Here is an 18227-nt window from a genome sequence, read left to right on the forward strand (position 1 = left end):
TACTAGCATCAGTAAAAGCTCATAAACATCACTTTTATAAGAATTTACAAAGTCTAGAAATACCAGCTGAGGCATGTGGCATACACGTATGAGGAACAGCTGACTTTGTTATTTCCACCAATGGGAACAAATGCCCTGGTACAAAGCCCTTATAGTTCTGCAGCCATCCTGGGGCCTCAGTAGAGGCGATTCATTACAGCTCACTTACTGATCTGCATGTAAATTTTCTGTCGCCAACCAGATCATCATTCACAACAGGACATTCTTGAGTTGTAGTTTCGTAAGCAATGTGGACATCACAGAACAGCCTGATTCATTCAATTTACTCATATGTCGGTAAAAACACTGGCATTTCTAGGTTTCTCAATGAGCTATAATTCAAGTGGTGGCTACTTTATAATTAGAGACTATGAAGTATGAAATAACACAGGACTAGCAGTGATATATATTTTTAAACACACAATCGTTACTATAATGATAAAAGCAGTCATGATTCCATAAGAATAGATACAGTCGATTTCTGTTAGTTTTATGAACGAAACTGGTGTATTTTGAGAGCATTCTGCGTTTTCAAATTACAAACTGTCATGTACGAGGGCATTACATTCATTTCAGACATCTGATATCACTCCTCATCAGTTTTTGTAACATCCGGAGTAGGTGAAAAATTACAAACTATGTGCATCCAGACTTTAACCAGTCCTTGTAATAGAACCTCCTACCATTGCCCTATAATATTTTACTGTGTCTCACTCTTCAAATATGTCCAAAAACGCCTGTACAGGTGCAAGACCATAACCCACAAACTATCAATCACAAGAGAGAATTCTTGTTTTGTTCTTTCATAAGCAGTGTGATACATCATGTTTCAGCTGTAACACGTCCAAGCAGTGTTTGGCTGCAGCTTTGTACACTGCCATACATTTTGTTTTTCTACCATGATTTCGAGGTCTGTGCCAGGTTCCAAACTGACATTAACACATTTTGATCCATTAGTTCTCACAGAAAGCTGGAAATCACATGGTGTAAACTGTGCTGCTCCCACAGCACACACTGCAGTAGAAATAAAACACAGACGCAATGTTTCTGATTGACAAAAATGTAGAATACATCAAACTGAAAGGGTTTGCGGCGTTGTGGGGCATTTCTAACAGCTGTCTGAAGATGATGACCTATGCAGTTAATATCATCTCCCACACTAATGAGACAGCAGATGTCTTAGTGTTCCATTTCAAAGAGACCAAGAGAATTGTTTCCTCATTTTGTAGTACGTTGCGAATGGATCCCAAGACCCATGGTAGGCCTGAGCTAGTGTTCCAATGTGGATCCACCCCTCATTATATCTGGAATGGTGCCTAGAGTTGGATCCACAATGCCTTACATCTGGGACATGGTTCGAAAGTGGATCGACCAAACATTATATCTGGAATGGTTTCTAGAGTGAGATCCGCAATACGATACATCTGGAATAAGGTTTGGAGGTGGACCCACCAGCGAGAGGACAGGGTCAGGTTTGAGAAAGCCAACCATGACACTCGCATAGATTATGACATACAGAAAGACAGACAGAAAGTAGAGCAAATGCACTACATCTGTAGAATATATGGTTGTGAGTGACTGGATGCATTTGAGTACACTGTTATACTATGCCATCTGAGTGATGTTTTATTCTATCTTGAACAGAATAAAACTCACAAAGGACCATCTCCCTCCATCCAACAGACATGTAGTTCACAAAATAGGGAATTGAGATGATCATGATCCGTCTTAGTGGATATTTAAGAATATAGAAAGGAATTGTGGTAGGTGCAGCAGGATGTCTTCAAACGTTGTTATTACTGGAGAATTTAGACAATATTGTCACGAAATCCTGCATTGGAGATGTTATGCTTTTAGCAGGAGGAATTTAAATGTGCTTACATCCGCTAAACAATTGTTTGGAGAGCTGTAGCACTGTCAAAAATAATAAGCGGTTGAAATCGAGACTTCGCAATTGGTAATATGTATGCATAGTTTCTATATGTATGCGTGTCGAGTTGACAGTGGTGGATGGTTGCAGTCCAAATGCATAACTTGCTAACTGTTCGTCTATAAATTACGCTGCAAGGGGACACACTCTATAGGTAGGAAGAAGGGAAAGTCTTACGGTCCAGGATGCTAAGTGCAGTCAGCACACACCAATTAACGAATAAATTGTTACTATGATAAAAAATCCCGAAGTCTACATTTATGTCTTGATAGAGCATAAACAAAAGTACCAAAACTTTTCTGGTAGGCAATAAGAGCATATCCTTATGGGAAAAATATAAGAGCAGCATCAGAAATCAACCCCGTACAGATGTCAACTCCCTGTTTCAGATCTCTACACAGTAGAATGGATGCAAATGAACATATACAACTTTCCAGACTTTGAGTTTCCATCAAGTGCATCGCTACATGAGTCTGCAGTCAAGTTCTCTGATGTGTTGTAGCAGTACATGGAATTGTTTCCACCTTCAAGTTTCAAATCTGCACCACTTTTTGACTCTCATCTAGGTATGAAGCGAGTTAAACTATACTTTTCATGATCGTCCTACCCAAAATGCATGCATGTAGACCATATGGAAGAAGAGAATTCTTAGTTTTATTATTATGCTGAAGCAAAAGTCACGCAAATTTCCTCGTATAAAATCAAACAACGTATGGGTATGCCAGCAAGCATAACACCAGTTGTATGACATGGTCTATTTTTGTGCTGTATTGCGATTTTAGATGCTTCTTGTGTAGCACCATGCATATAGTTGTGTAATTACGGCTGATCTTTAAGATTAATTAAATAATTTGAACCGATCTTTAATTCAGTTTCCCAACCAAATAAATAAAATACACTAAAATAACCTTCCTCTCCTGCATCTGGACAGTTTTCATATGTTGGGGGATGCACTTAGGCTTTCCGTCCAAAAGGACCAGGATTTGAGTCCCAGAAAGGGCACTGTCATTTTGAATTTCCCGCTATTTCTGTAGGAGGTGGTGGGGGTTGGACATCGGCACAGTCCTGGGACAAAAAAATTACCACCATTTTTGAAATTCCCATTATTCTTTGAATTTCCCTCCAAAATTCTAATTTCCCACTAAAATTCGAAATTTCCGCCAACAGACGTTAGTCGAGTCCATGCCGCATCGTGTTGCGGCACTTGTGCGTACTCGAGGGACCTTACACGATATTAGGCAGGTGTGCCAATTTCTTTGGCTCTTCAGCGTAAAAAGCTAATGACATATACGATGATAGACCGGCAGCTCCAAATGACTGTAGGTAAGGGTATGACTAGGCCACTGGATACATATGGATGTGAAGCATGGGCGCTATCCAGCACTGATGAACAACATCTCAGAATATTTGAAGGAAGAATGCTACGCAAAATTTATGAAGGGATTCGAAATACAGACGGTACCTGGAGAGCAAGAACCAATTATGAGTTAGTTCGTCTCATACAGGGAGCTGATATTGTAAGGCTAATTGAAAGATTAGCCTGACTGGGGCACTTGCTTAAGATGCGTTTACACCTGTGCACCTTGCGATTGGTTCAAAAATGGCTCTGAGCACTATGGGACTAACTTCTGAGGTCATCAGTCCCCTAGAACTTAGAACTACTTAAACCTAACTAACAGAAGGACATCACACACACCCATGCCTGAGGCAGGATTCGAACCTGCGACCGTATCGGTCGCGCGGTCCCTGACTGTAGCGCCTAGCACCGCTCAGCCACCGCGGCGGCCTTTGCGATTGGTCGCCATTCTACTGTGCTTGGCCAAAATGCAAGCAGAATCACGCTTGTCAGTTACATGCATCTTCCTCAACATGTGCGTGCGAATGAGTTCATTCACACCTGTCGGAGAGCATTTAAATGGCAGTGTAGTTGCACTGTATAAAATTTGGTTTCATATCTCGCATTTCTTAACAACATAGATCACAAACAAAACAAATTTTCAATACTATTTAATTATTTTTGGATCGCTGAAGATATAAAAGTTACATTATTTGGTACAGACTGTCACCATACGGACGGACGCAGACAATTTCTCATAGTTCAACTGTCGGGTTGCGACGTTTTCGTGACTTGCTTAGTTTCATAATCGAAAAAAAGAGCTTTCTGCCAAATAAGTCGATAGGAATGTTGCACTCTTTTGTAACAGCATTATGGAGACGTGGAAACTCTACTTGAGGAAAGTAATGTAGACACTCTGGGCAGTTTTGACTTAAAAGGATTATTTGTCATTGAACTAGGAATTACCTTGCAGATCAATCAATTATATCTGCACATGTAATGGGACGCTTTCAACTGAAATGGCAAACTGAAATTCTTTCAGGCCTACAATGATTTCTGCAGACGTCTCGTTTTATTCAACAGCAGTGAGCTTAAAGAAGTGGACTGTGTTTTTGTCACAATGTGTCCTTTCCATAACGCGAATTGCTTTTTAGATGCGTCTCCATCAAATCGGAAAAAAGTTCCAGAATGAGATTTTCACTCTGCAGCGGAGTGTGCGCTGATATGAAACTTCCTGGCAGATTAAAACTGTTTGCCCGACCGAGACTCGAACTCGGGACCTTTGCCTTTCGCGGGCAAGTGCTCTACCAACTGAGCTACCGAAGCACGACTCACGTCCGGTACTCACAGCTTTACTTCTGCCAGTGTCCGTCTCCTACCTTCCAAACTTTACAGAAGCTCTTCTGCGAAACTTGTAGAACTAGCACTCCTGAAAGAAAGGATATTGCGGAGACATGGCTTAGCCACAGCCTGGGGGATGTGTGTCTGGAAATTCCCCTTGACTTACGTAACGTACTTGGTAGTGATATATAAAGTCTCCATACTCTTCGTTCAATTCCATCGAGAACTGTTGCAGCTGACAGCTTAATAATGTGTGCAACTTAAGAAATTTTGCAGTTCATACCACCATTTTCATCACGTGCTGCGTGCTTGAAAATTTTGGCACCAAGTGCTAATTGACGTATTGATGAATCCCATCTGCCGATCGTTGTAATTTTCTGCCCTTTGATTGTCAACCAAATCTTTAAATTCTTTCTGCACTGTTTTGCAACGTCGTTTCATAAAAAAAAAAAAGCAGGACCCGTCGCTTATGCGACTGTATAAATATTCAGAATTCTCATCCCTGTTCTGCCATTTACATTCATTTTTAAAGGCTTGTGGCGACATATCGGTAGACTGCCCCTTTTTTGTGCAAACAGCCACTGAACCTGTGAACGTCCTTCATACCACCGACAAATAGCGAAGTTTAAACAGCGCTGAGACCACGATTCTGCCGAACTGAAGAGAGTTGTGCCGGCCGAAAAACGCCGCATCGCAATACTAAATCGAATGTAGCGCTGTACCGGGTACTCCGAAGCAGGACTGAACAAAGCCGGGACACGCCGAGAGGGACCAAGAAGCCCGGCCCGTGAGAAGCGTTAGCCGGCCCTGCCCTCAAGCAAACTGCGCCCGACGTACCGTATCACAACCGTTCGGCCAGCTCACGCCTGCAAATGGCAGCCCACTCGACCACGGCCTCCTCAGGCGGTGTTCCCAGCTTCCTTGTTGATATTTGCCTTTCGGGCGACTTCACCGTCCTCTCTACATTCTCGCTAGCTGGTCTCTCACCCGGCGCTTCGCAGTGGCACCCGTGTCCCGGCGCTACTACCAGAAGAGGCTTCGAGAATTCGCTCAGCAGTGGCCGCAGTCGTTTATGAATAACTGAGGGTCAGCGACATCCTATGACAGCACAGTTCTTTAATAGAATTGCAAGCACTGTGTAAGCTCCCCACTATATGTTTCTGTATGAAATTCAGTCAAAATTTACCTCCCACTCCATAAAAATTACATTTATTACCAAAACCATGAACCTATAAAGGAGCACCTGGTCCCGGCACGAATCCTCCCAGCGGACCTGAGTCGAGGTCCGGTGAGCCGGCCAGTCTGTGGATGGTGTTTTGGTTTTTAGGCGGTTTTCCGTCTGCCTCGGCGAATGCGGGCTGGTTCCCCTTATTCCGCCTCAGTTAACCTCTGTCGGCGATTGCTGCTCAAACAAGTTCTCCACGTACGCGTACACCACCATTACTCCACCACGAAAACATAGGGTTACACCCGTCTGGAGCGAGACGTTCCCTGGGGGGTCCACCGGGGGCCGAACCGCACAATAACCCTGGGTTCGGTGTGGGGCGGCGGAGGGGTGAAGTGTACTGCGGTAGTCGTCGTGAATTGCGGACCACTGCGGCTGCGGCGGGGACGGAGCCTCTCCGTTGTTTCTAGGTCCCCGGCTAACATACAATACAACACAATGTACCTACAAACTGTTATCCAGCTTAAATTCGTATGCTAAACTTTAACTAAACAGAACCTAATTTGAACTGAACTGTAATTAGTCTGAATACAGATTGTCTTTATATAAAATACGCAACTGAAGTAAATAATTATCTGGTCCTAATCAAGAAGGCCACATACCTCACGTCTTGACAACATTGTTGCAGATTTCTTGAAGGCACAACAGCAAACAGCAAAGCTTGATTTATATTTTTAAATAAAATTTCCAAACAATATTCAAACTGTTTATACCGTATGGTGCAATGTGGCAATGCGTAACGATAAACCTTCTTTAAATAGTGGGATGGCGAGTGTAACTATTCCTGTGAAATGACAACGGTTTTAGAATGAAGTACGCATTCAAAAAGACAGAGTAAAATTTTGCGTGATCTTCACACATAATACTGGCCTGAATAGTACTATACTTAACAAAGTAAACAGCGATTTGAAACGGGTACAGAGGTAACAGAAAATTTCTATAAAAACCAAACAGCTTAATCAGTTAATATCTTGACGCATCAGGGAAGGGGTGGTCTTTCTCTCAGCTCTGAGCAAGTTAACGTTATTCAAAATTTATATTCTTTTCGCCTTCCAGTACAAACATCATATTCATCCTTTCTGTCCTTTACAATAAATCTTTCTTCATCTTACAGATACCATCAAAAGTCTACACAGATACAAGACCCAAGACTGCTTAACAGTAACATAACTTGTTCCCTCTCTGACATGCACATCGATAACTTACAAAATCAAAACGACATGCCCATCTTACAACTGTTAGAACGACTGGGGGGGGGGGGGGGGGGGCAGATTCATGAAATCTGGTTTTGCACCAAAAGTAACGAAATTCACAAGTAAGACAATTGATAGTGATGTTTGCAAAAAAAATATTTTACAAATGGATTCATGTACTGTGCCGTTACAGTACCAACACAGGCACTGTCACCATTGATGACTTGAGATATTTGTTTCTTAGTCGTATCATACGAGGAAGCGGAGCAGAAATGTTCGAAACACAAACTAAATTATAACTGTTTAACGAATTCCACACAAAAAAGATCGGGATGTGGAAGCTCAATTATTGTTGCTGGTATTCTATTTATTCGCGCTACAAATAAAACTAAACTGAAGCTAGAAAAATATATGCGAAACATTACTGCATGTACGATTTTTAAAACATCTAGTAGAGGTAATTGAAACTTCGACTAAAATTCGTTATTGGTGATGAGAACCATACGTGGTGCCGTGAGGGCAGAAACTGGTGCGGGAAAGATGTACGCAATAAGTAGAATTCTGTCGACAATACAAACGGTTTTCCTGTGGATTGTGTGGGAAATGAAACTAAATAATACCGAAGACAATTTTGTCATTGCTTTCCGGGCTTGCCGTCCTTACTGGTTTTAATTCAGATTACCCGCGTTCTGTGATATCCGCGTTCTGTGATCATTTACTTTCGAAACAATTGGATTCAAAAATTCTACAAAGCGAAAATGTCGACCTGTCACTGATACATTATCCGCTCAAAATTCCTTCATGCAGACTGAGAGGTTGTTGTACCAGCAACACAAAACATAACAATGGCAATTAATGCAGAAAGTACACTACTAATCGTGATATATGTGTTGTCTCGTTTGTCCAGTTATTGTCCTCGTGTTCTGTGTGTGTGTTTGTATTCCGATTATTTTCTCTGAAGTATTTCTATCTTTGTTTCAGCTTACGAGCTATGGTTCAAGCAGATTATATACGAGCTGGATTCTGTCAGAGCCAAATTCAACACAGAAGTAAGTGGCTTATTTGAAACGCAGGATTAATATCCATATACTTGTGACATTGTGGTTGACTTATTTCCGAACGACTCTATTTTAGACACTCAGACTAGAAAATACATGCATTCGAAACACCTTTGTTTTCTGAATAATGGCGAAAGTCACACATGCGACTACCACTTGCAAAAGAACTGTGAATTTGTTTCCTGCAGCTATCGTGGTTAGAATTACAACTTTAATTCTACTACTACTACGCAAAATGACGAAAAACAAAGTTGAAGAAGAGAATTCTTTTACCAGAAATAATTTGCTTGTGATTTCAACACCAAAAAGAACCACAAAGAGTAACTCAATAGTACGACACTTCCTGATGGAAACTGTACTGTTCATTCCGTAAATAGACTCTTAATGATGTTTTAAGTTGTCATTCGCAACTAATTTGAGAACGCCGATAGTGGAAGCTGTTTTGTAGCATTTTAGCAATGGAAAAAATGGAAATGACCTTTTGGCGTCATTGGCCGGGAGGCCCCTTACAGGGCAGATCCGGCCACTTAGGTGCAGGTCTTATTGCATTCGACTCCAGATTGGGCGACCTGCGCGCCAGATGGGGATGGCATGATGATGAAGACAACACAGCACCCACTCCCTGCTCGGAGAAAAGCCCCGACCCAGCCGGGAATCGAACCCGGGCCCCTTAGGACGGCAGTCCGTCACGCTGGCCATTCACTTTTTTGTGCAGTAAACTTTATTGAACAAACTAACAGTACATATATATACACAATGCAACAGTTCTCCAAGGTACAATTTAAACATACACAAACGATTGTTAGTTCTAACAAAAATATTAGAAAAACGTTAAACACAACAACATATTTTTTGTCTTTTTTTTTGTCGATGCACGAGAACGTGGATTAGGGTGTTGCATCATGTGACAGGTAGGCATGGCACACCCCAACTTTGAGGGGGGGGGGGGGGGCAAGGAAGACGCTGCGGAGATAACCAGCAAAAGTTTGTCGGTAAGATGGTTTTCGGGTGAGGGTGCTATGAACCAGAAGTGGAGGACTGTATGCGGACCACTATAAAGGGGTATTCTAAAGCCCGTTCTCGAAACCAGATGAGTGTGTGGTACTTAGCAAGAGGGTAGTGAAAAGTCTGGGGCAACAACTAGAAATCTGGGGTTACCGTCGTTGGCGGGGCATGGAGGTGAAAGCCCACGATTCGTTGGATGAGGAGCCAAACGTTACGTTTCAGGGGGCACGTAAGACGGTGCTCGTCGGTGTCTTCGAGCTGACAGTCAGGGCAGAGTGGGGAGGTGGCCAGTCCTATGCGATAAAGCCGACTATTAGTCGGGAATTTGTCATAGACTAAAACATACCAGAGTGCAGGAACAGACGACGGTAAAAAGGGTGCATGCACACACCCCCAAACCGTTCGCCAGTTAATGTCAGGGTGCTGGAGCACCATGGGGTCTCAAGGGTTGGACAGCATAAACAAACGATAATAGTCTTTTGTACGGGGAGGACGGGTGACTGTAAGATTGGCCCGAATGTAGCTGAGTTCTATGAAACAATTGGCGACATGGTACAATAATGAAGAAATAGGTGCCACATTGATCGGTGGAACGAGAGAAGCTGGTCGGAGGATATCTAAGAGTCTGCTAGTTAATGACGGGACCGCTATCGGGGCGGACATTTTACCAATACGATAGCATTTAGTAAGGTTACTACAGAGTCCGCATGCGAAACAGTTTGGGTGAAGTGTTAAAAGTGCATCAAACATGGTCATCGGATGCTATTATAGGCCCCCGCTTAAGGAGCGGTAGTGGCGGAAAATTCGAAAGGAAACTTGGAGAAGCTTTAGCGTAAATTTCCTTGTCAGGCTATAATACTGAAAGAAATTTATCTCGAGTTATTAAGGCAGGAAGTGGAGTGTAGCAATCATGTGAAACTGTTCTAAATGTCGTACCCAAAAATCTCTGAAGCAGCTAATCAGCGAATTTGATTAGTGAAAGTAAGATGTTAGATCTCCTGATCATCAACAGGCTCCATCTTTTCAACTGACTGTATTTCATGGAATCAGTGATCACAAGGGCGTTACATCAAACTCAATACGACTGTATATAGGGATGTAAATAACTGTAGGAAGATATACCTGCTTATCGAGAGCGACAAGAGCAAATCATTGAATGTCAACATGAAATATCCTGTTTCAAGACCGAAAACCTCGATAGACATACTTCAAGAACATTCTATAGTACGCCTTAAACATATATGCGCCGAGCAAAAGTTGTGAGGGACGAAAAGACACACTGTGGTTCGATAGCCATTTTACAAAGTTCCTGCGAAAGCAAAGAGAACTTCACTGTAGATTTAAATGTGGCCAAAGCCTCACAGAAAAACAAAACCTGAGCGAAGCAAAAATCAGCACAAGGAAAGCCATGCATGAAGCGTTCAACGAATTCGAAAGAAAAATTCTAATGACTTGATAAAAATCCTAAGAAATTTTTCTCTTACATTAGACCTAAATCAGTAAACTGAACGACACAGGCATCGAAACTAATGCTGACAGAGAGAATGTCAAAATCGTGCTTCGCTAAGGAAGATGGTACTGTGGTTCCTCCTTTAAATCGGTGCACTAACTTGAGAATGACAGATATCGAAGTAAGTGATCGTGGGATGCAAAAGCAACAAACTGCTCAACACCCGATTCTGCAAAGAGTACGTGAAAGAACTTCCTCCTCTTCTAGCAGCTGTGTACCGTAGATCGCTGGAGGAGCGAAGCGTTCCTGGTGATGGGAAGAAAGCGTACGCCATTCCCATTTTCAAGCAGGGTCGTCGAAGAGATGCACGAAACTGTATTTCTGGTGTCGGTCCGGTTTTGGAACATGTTTTATGCTCACGTACTACGACTTTTTCGGAGACAGAAAATAATGTCAGCATGGGTTCCGAAAATAACGGTCGTGTGAGACTCAGCTCGATCTTTTCGTCCGCGCGACCCAGAAATCAGTAGATACCTGTGCACCAGTTTATGACGTGTTCCTTGACTTCCAGAAGATGTTCGATACAATTCTGCACTGCTGCCTAATGAACAAAATTGGAGAACACCAGACCAACTATGGAAGACAGACTGAAGAGTTTCTAGGAAACAGAACACAACATGTCATTCTCAACGGAGATAAATCTTGAGACCTAAAAGTAACTTCCTGCATACCCCAGAGGAATGTTATAGGACAAGTACTTTTCATAACACAGCAGTATGTCAATAACCTATTGTTTAACGTCGGGGTTCCACGAGGCTTTTCTCGGGTGATGTTTTTCTACACAGTGAAGTTGCAACGCTAGAATACTGTAGCGAAATGCAGGAAGACCTGCAGAGGATCAGCGGTTGACCCTCAACAAAAATAAATGTAACTTATTGCGCATAAGTAGGCAGAATGACACATTATTATACTATTACACGATTGCTGAACAATCATTAGAATCAGACACATCCACAAAATATATACGTGTATGTGTAAGGAGTGAGTTAAAGTGGAACGACCGCATAAAATTAATCATAGATAAGGCAGATGCCAGCTTCTTATCTTTGGAATGATTCTCAGGAGGTGTAGTCCATCCACAAAGGAGATAGTTTGCAAAAACCTTTGTTCGACCTATTCTTCAATATTGTTCGTCAGTCTGGGATCCGGACGAGATAGGACTGACAGAGACTATAGAGAACATTCAAAGTAGAACTGCGCGTTTCATTACAGATCCATTTAGTAAGCGCAAAATCGTCAAGGAGATTCTAACCCAACTCCAGTGGCAGATACTGCAAGAGGGTCTTTCTGCACTAAGGTGTGGTTTACTATTATATTTCCGAGAGCGTAGTTCCTAGAAGAGTCATCAGATAAACAGAAATGATAAAAGTCATGAGATACCTCCTAATATCGTGTCGAGCTTCCTTTTGCCCAGAGTAGTGCAGCAACTTGGCATGTCATCGACTCAAAAAGTCTTTGGAAGTCCCCCAGAGAAGTATTGAGGCGTGCTGCCTCTATAGCGGTCCGTAATTGGAAACGTTTTGTCGCTGCAGGACTTTGTGGGTGGACAGACCTCTCGATTATGCCCCATAAATCTTCGATGGAACCGGCTGGAGTGGCCAAGCGGTTCTAGGCGCTTCAGCCCGGAACCGCGCTGCTGCTACGGTCGCTAATTGCCGGCCAGGGTGACCGTGCGGTTCTAGGCGCTACAGTCTGGAACCGCACCACCGCTACAGTCGCAGGTTCGAATCCTGCCTCGGGCTTGGATGTGTGTGATGTCCTTAGGCTAGTTAGGTCTAAGTAGTTCTAAGTTCTAGGTGACTGATGACCTTAGAAGTTAAGTCCCATAGTGCTCAGAGCCATTTTTTTTCCGATGGAATTCTTGTCGTGCGACCTCGGTGGACAAATCATTCGTTCGAATTGTCCATAATGTTCTTCAAACCAACCGCGAAAAATTGTGGTCAGGTGAAGATAAACACGTAGTTCATATAGACACGAAGCCAACACCCACCACAGTAGTAATAGTTCATATGCCAACTAGCTCCGCAGTGATGAAGAGATTCAAAGAATGAATATGAGATAAAAGAATGTGTATGAGATGAAAGAAATTATTCAGATAGTTAAGGGAGACGAAAATTCAATTGTGATGGGGATCTGCAATTCGATAGCAGGAACAAAAAGAGAAGGAAAGGTAGTACGAGAACATCGACAGGGGAAAGGAATAAAATTGGAAGTTACCTGGTAGAGTTTTGCACAGTGTATAATATAATAATCGCTAATACTTGGTTTAAAAATCAAGAACGAAAGTTGTATACATCGATAAGACCTTTAGACACTGAAAAGTTTCAAATAGATTACCTAATGGTAAAATAGAGATTTCCAAGACAGATTTTAAACTGCACACCATTTCCAGTGGGCAGGTGTGGGGTAAGGAACTCAAACAGAACACAAATGGATAGCCTTGAGAGATGAAATAGTGGAAGCAATAAATAATGCCACAGACAGAAAAACATTACACAGTTAATGCGCGCTCGTATTTCACATCAAAACAATTCACACTCTGACTATGAAACTAATTTTTGGAATGAAAACCCAGCAGTGCAGATTTGCTTTATCAAGCGCAGTTTCAGTAATGTGCCACAAAACCAACAACTATTGCGACAAGAAACGAGGACGTGGAGTTAGGCGACTGACACAAATTATGCAGTAGACTACTTTCTTAAACCCTGCTTTGAGAATACGCGGCTGTGTAACGCTAAATAAAAATTCGCAGAACCGTTCTGTTCCCAGTTTCCTCCTACTGCCGGTTCACAGCTAAATACTACTATGTTACACTGTACATGGGATTTGCGTTTCTGAACGAATCTGTCAACTCATCAGCTCTCTTTCCCTGTAGTACTGCCAGTGTCAGTAGCATCCGATCAACTGTTTGCGCAAGAGTCATTGCTTTCGAGTAAACGAACATGTGCTTAAACTCTCAGAAAGGGAGTCCAGTAAAAGTTTGCGGGCAGCATGATCCGAAGTTCCGCTTACGACCAGGAGTTACTCACATTTAATTTTCTGCTCTGCTTTGGAGCAAGCGAGAGGCAATAATTACTGAGAATTAATTCGCACTTTATGGAAACTTTTGCTCACTTACGATCGAATTTCCCTCATTCTTTCAGGATATCTCTGTTAGCAAGAAGACTCACCATTTCTGTACGGTTAGATGTATATTGAACAAACAGTGAAGAAGTTTACAAAAAGTTAAGTGCAAGAATAAAGTTTTACAGATTACCTAGCTGTTCTTGCCCAAACTAACAAGATTAGAGAGAAATGACCTTTAAATATGAACAAAACTAAGTTGAAAGTGATGAACAATAGATGGAAGGAAATTCTACTGAACATCAAACTACAAATAGGCACTAAAGTCAAAGGGAGGAATTTCTGCTCTCAAGCCAGCAATATTTCATAAGAATTTCATATTGGAGAGAGATTTTGTGCATTACTTATACACCATCAAAAGTATATGGACACCTATCAGTGGACATCGGTATGGAGTGTATCTACCCTTCGCCTTTATCACAACTTGAACTTTCCTGGGGTCACTTTCAATGAGGAATGGCAGTCTTTTATCCCTCGGGAGCCTGAGAGACTGATGTCGGACCCTCGATCTGGTTGGAATTCCAGGTTCTAACTCATCCCAAAGATATTTCGTTAGGTTTAAAAACACGTCTTCAGCCTAGAATCTCACTGACTTTAATAAAATTGTCTTGAGTGAGAGATCTGCTTAGAATTCAGCCATAATGACTGGCGAAGCCGTGTCTGGAGACTTCCTGTGGTGCCATTTCAGCACAGCAGTACGTGTACGATATTCTGCGCCCTATTTTGTTGCCCTTCATTGTAAGCATTCGAGGCTTCCATTTCAGCACGAGAGCGCCAGTTCGCACACGCCGAGAGATCCTGCCGCTTGTCTTCACCCTGGCCGAACTCTACCTTGGCCAGCAATGTTGTGGGATCTCTTCCCAATTGAAAAAGTTTGGAGAATTATGGCCAGGCCCAACAACCAGCTCGGGATTCTGGTGATCTAAGGCGCCAGTTGGACAGAATTTGGCACGATATCCCTCAGGTGTTCATCAAACAACTCTATCAATCAATGCTAAGTAGAATAACTGCTTGTGCAAGGGCCAGAGGCGGACCAACGCGTTTCTAACTCGCTCAATTTGTGAAGCTCTTTCTCTTTTTTCTGAAATTGAAATCATTTGTTTGCCTGTACCTATAAATCACGTCTGTCAACTTCCGTCCCATTTGGATACTTCCTTCGTGATACGTCTTTTTCTTTGGGTTAGTGGATTATTGCCCACAAACTATTACCTCACATATGCTGCTTTAGGACAGGGGGCATTGCCATTCTGACACAATCGTCGTCTCCGAACTCCGCAGTACACAGTATTGCGAAATGTGTTCATACTTGTATTGTTATGACCCGAGGAAATAGGGTGCTTTGTGTGCAGGAGGCGGAGCTAGGAGTGTAAGAAAGTGGTCCAGAACATGCCCAGAGATGTTAGTGACACAGCATTGTCTGTAATTACATTTATTTACCAGGATTCGTTTATACAATTATGAAGTGACTCAATGTGTAGGACGGCAGTGGGACATAAGCACGAGATGCGAAGAAGAGCTGACACACCACGTCAGCGAGTTGTGACGTCGAAGTCACAGGTCAGTGAACTGTTGCTGTGTGTTGACGTGCAGATGGTGGCGTGGAGACAGGCAGGCACCACTGGGTCCGAACATTTCTGCTTTACGTTACGGCCAACATCTCATTGCTCTTGTAGACAGCGTATGTGAGGATTGCCGATTTTGTAATCCAGCATGTCAGTTTTCATGAAGGCTAGGGTCTGGTCATCCACTGTGGATCTACCAAGACTGCGGCAGCAGATTGCCAGAATGCTCACGAGTCGGCCGGGGGGCTAACGTGCCACACCCGGACGATTTGGATTCGACAGCTTACATAACACACATGATTGACACTCACTGGAGGAGGTTTGACATCACATCAGTCTTCTCCTGATCCGCCGTGTCACAGTAGACAGAAGCATAGACCGCGGCAGTGGTTTTCATCAGGTTGGTTGCGTCTCGGCGTTGAAGTCAGCAAGTGGATAGCAGGCAGACAACCGTTGGTCAGCTTGTGGTTTCGCTGAAGCTCACTCACCGTCACTCTCTCTGGTCCTAGCGACACAGTCAGAATGGCGAGATTGCTCCATACGTCATTGAGCTCTGGAAACCTCGTTATTTAAAGAGTAGAGTCTGTGCCTATGATGCAGTGGCTCTGAGTGCACAATAGAATTTGCCCTCGTTTCTCGGTCTCGTCAGTGCTCCTAGCCTCCCTGTGGTAATTCAGTGACTATTCTGGGTCTCCGAGCTCGGATCGTTCTGCAACGTTCGACTATTGGAGTAACGCTCTGGCGCTGAAGCTACAGTGTTACTTCATACTACAATGTTACGTAACGGCCTGTCGTTTATGCTTCCGCTTCCTCGCCTGAAGCAGACGACGCTCACCTCGTGCCTTGCCGTCCGCCTTGCTGAAATTCCCACTAGCACACAGGACCCGAGCTGGTCTTCTTGGCTCTGAACTCCCCAGGCAGAACTCTAAAAAATGTAAGCATATACAACGAAATTATTTCGCAGTGTATATTATCTTCTGCATTTATCATTTTTTTAAGTCCCATAAAAAGACCAAACACAACCGCGAAAAATATTGCAACACCATCTCTTCTGTACTTCACTTTTGGCAGTACACTTAATGGCAGATGATAATGTTCTCCAGGCATTCGGCAAATTGTCTTCGCCTTAGCGCTACAATGGGGGTTTTTTAGTAGACAGTTCTCCGCTTTATTTACGTGGAGTAGCATAACGAGAAAGTGAGACACATCCGAGTATATCGTGAAGTGATGATGACTGGTTCACGCTTCGAACACATACTGTTCCCATATAAATTTGTAATCTATAAGGGACATGAAAAAGTTTCCGTTCGAACGCCACGCTAAGCCCTTGCCTGCTTGTCGCAGAGTCGCGCTGGGTTGCATACACGCGGCACCAAGCCCTCAAACGGAAACGTTTTGATCACCCTTTATAAATAAATTAAATATGGTCGAAATACAATGTATGTCCGGCTTCCCTAAAGTAAACGCAGCTATTAGCACCCTAAATGCCGGCACTCACTGCGTTTTACGCTGTATAACAGTGTCAAAATTCTAGCACCAACTTCATCACTTTGGGAGTCGCTGATACAATAAGCAGTGGAAGTTCGATTATCGAAGACAATGGTTTCAGTCTGGAAAAAGCATGGAAGCCTGTATTTTCTTTGACCATTTCGCAAAGACGATGCATCAATGTGCCAGCATGGATCGAGCACATAGCCAAAGAGTTAGTTTACAAAAAGTTATTTGCTGTCCAACAACATCTTTGGACCTTGCGTATTCTCTGGCTATAGTGTTTAAAATAACTAATGTGAGTCACTGGAAAATGGACGAAAAGTATAAGGCCGAAATATCTGTTGAGGAAATAGAGTTCCTACGGCTGCACACTCGAAATCTAATTAAGTAACCATTTTGTTAGTTGAATAGGTCGCAACCTACTGATTGGCACAGACTGACACGATAAGTTCGCACTGTAGGTCGCTAATGTGGGATGTTCATCTCGCAGGCAACATTCAATTTGGTTTCCATCTGAGCAATTTGACTTGCTATGTAGGCTACCTTTTCTTCTTGGTTTTTCCGCGTATATGCTGGTGTCTAAAAGAAATTTTAATTGCTGGGATACAGTGTTCTAACAGTTTCGGTGTGCGAACTCTTTAGAACGTGAAGTGGGGAGTCTCCATGCACCACGTTGCGTGAGCTCTATGCCCATTTTCGTTGATACATAGCAAGCGGTTTTGGTTTTATCGTTGAATATACGGCAAAGTGCTGTCCTTTCATGGCAACTAGCTCTCTCAAAATTACCCTTAAACCATATACACTGAAAAGCCAAAGAAACTGGCACACCTGCCTAATATCGTGTAGGGGCTCGCGAGCACCCAGAAACGCCGCAACACGACATGGCATGGACTCGATTAATGTCTGAAGTAAAGCTAGAGGGAATTAACACCACAAATCCTGCAGGGTTGTCCATAAATCCATAAGAGTATAAGGGGGTGGAGATCTCATCTGAACAGCACGTTGCAAGGCATCAAAAAATATGATCAATAATGTCCATGTCTAGGGTGGTGATAGCGGAAGTGTTTAACCTCAGAAGAGTGTTTCTGGAGCCACTCTGTAGCAATTTTGGACGTGTGGGGTGTCGCACTGTCCTGCTGGGATTCCCTAAATCCATCGGATCACTGCAGGTGATCAGACAGGATGCTTACGTACATGTCACCTGTCACAGTCGTATCTAGACGTATAGGGGTCCCATAGCACTCCACCTGCACACACCCCACACCATTACAGAGCCTCCACCAGCTCGAGCAGTCTCCTAATGACGTGCACTGTCCATGGTTTCATGAGGTTGTCTCCATACCGTAATCACTCGATACAATTTGAAACGAGACTCGTCCGACTAAGCAACATGTTTCCAGTCTTCAACAGTCCA

General features: G+C 43.1%; 1 protein-coding gene and 1 non-coding gene across 2 annotated transcripts in view; one reads left to right on the top strand and one right to left on the bottom strand.

Moving 5' to 3' along the window:
- The window catches only part of LOC126282517 (tryptophan 2,3-dioxygenase), a 362921-nt gene that overhangs the window by 164852 nt on the left and 179842 nt on the right, over positions 1-18227 (top strand). Inside the window, exon 3 of the mRNA XM_049982178.1 lies at positions 8046-8113. Within this exon, the coding sequence (XP_049838135.1) occupies positions 8046-8113 (68 nt within the window). The remainder of the gene's footprint in view (positions 1-8045; positions 8114-18227) is intronic.
- On the bottom strand, positions 4558-4632 carry Trnas-cga (transfer RNA serine (anticodon CGA)). The gene has a single exon. It is a non-coding gene; the product is annotated as a tRNA-Ser (tRNA).

This window comes from Schistocerca gregaria, chromosome 7 (genome assembly GCF_023897955.1).
Source record: "Schistocerca gregaria isolate iqSchGreg1 chromosome 7, iqSchGreg1.2, whole genome shotgun sequence".
Taxonomy (NCBI): Eukaryota; Metazoa; Arthropoda; class Insecta; order Orthoptera; family Acrididae; genus Schistocerca; species Schistocerca gregaria.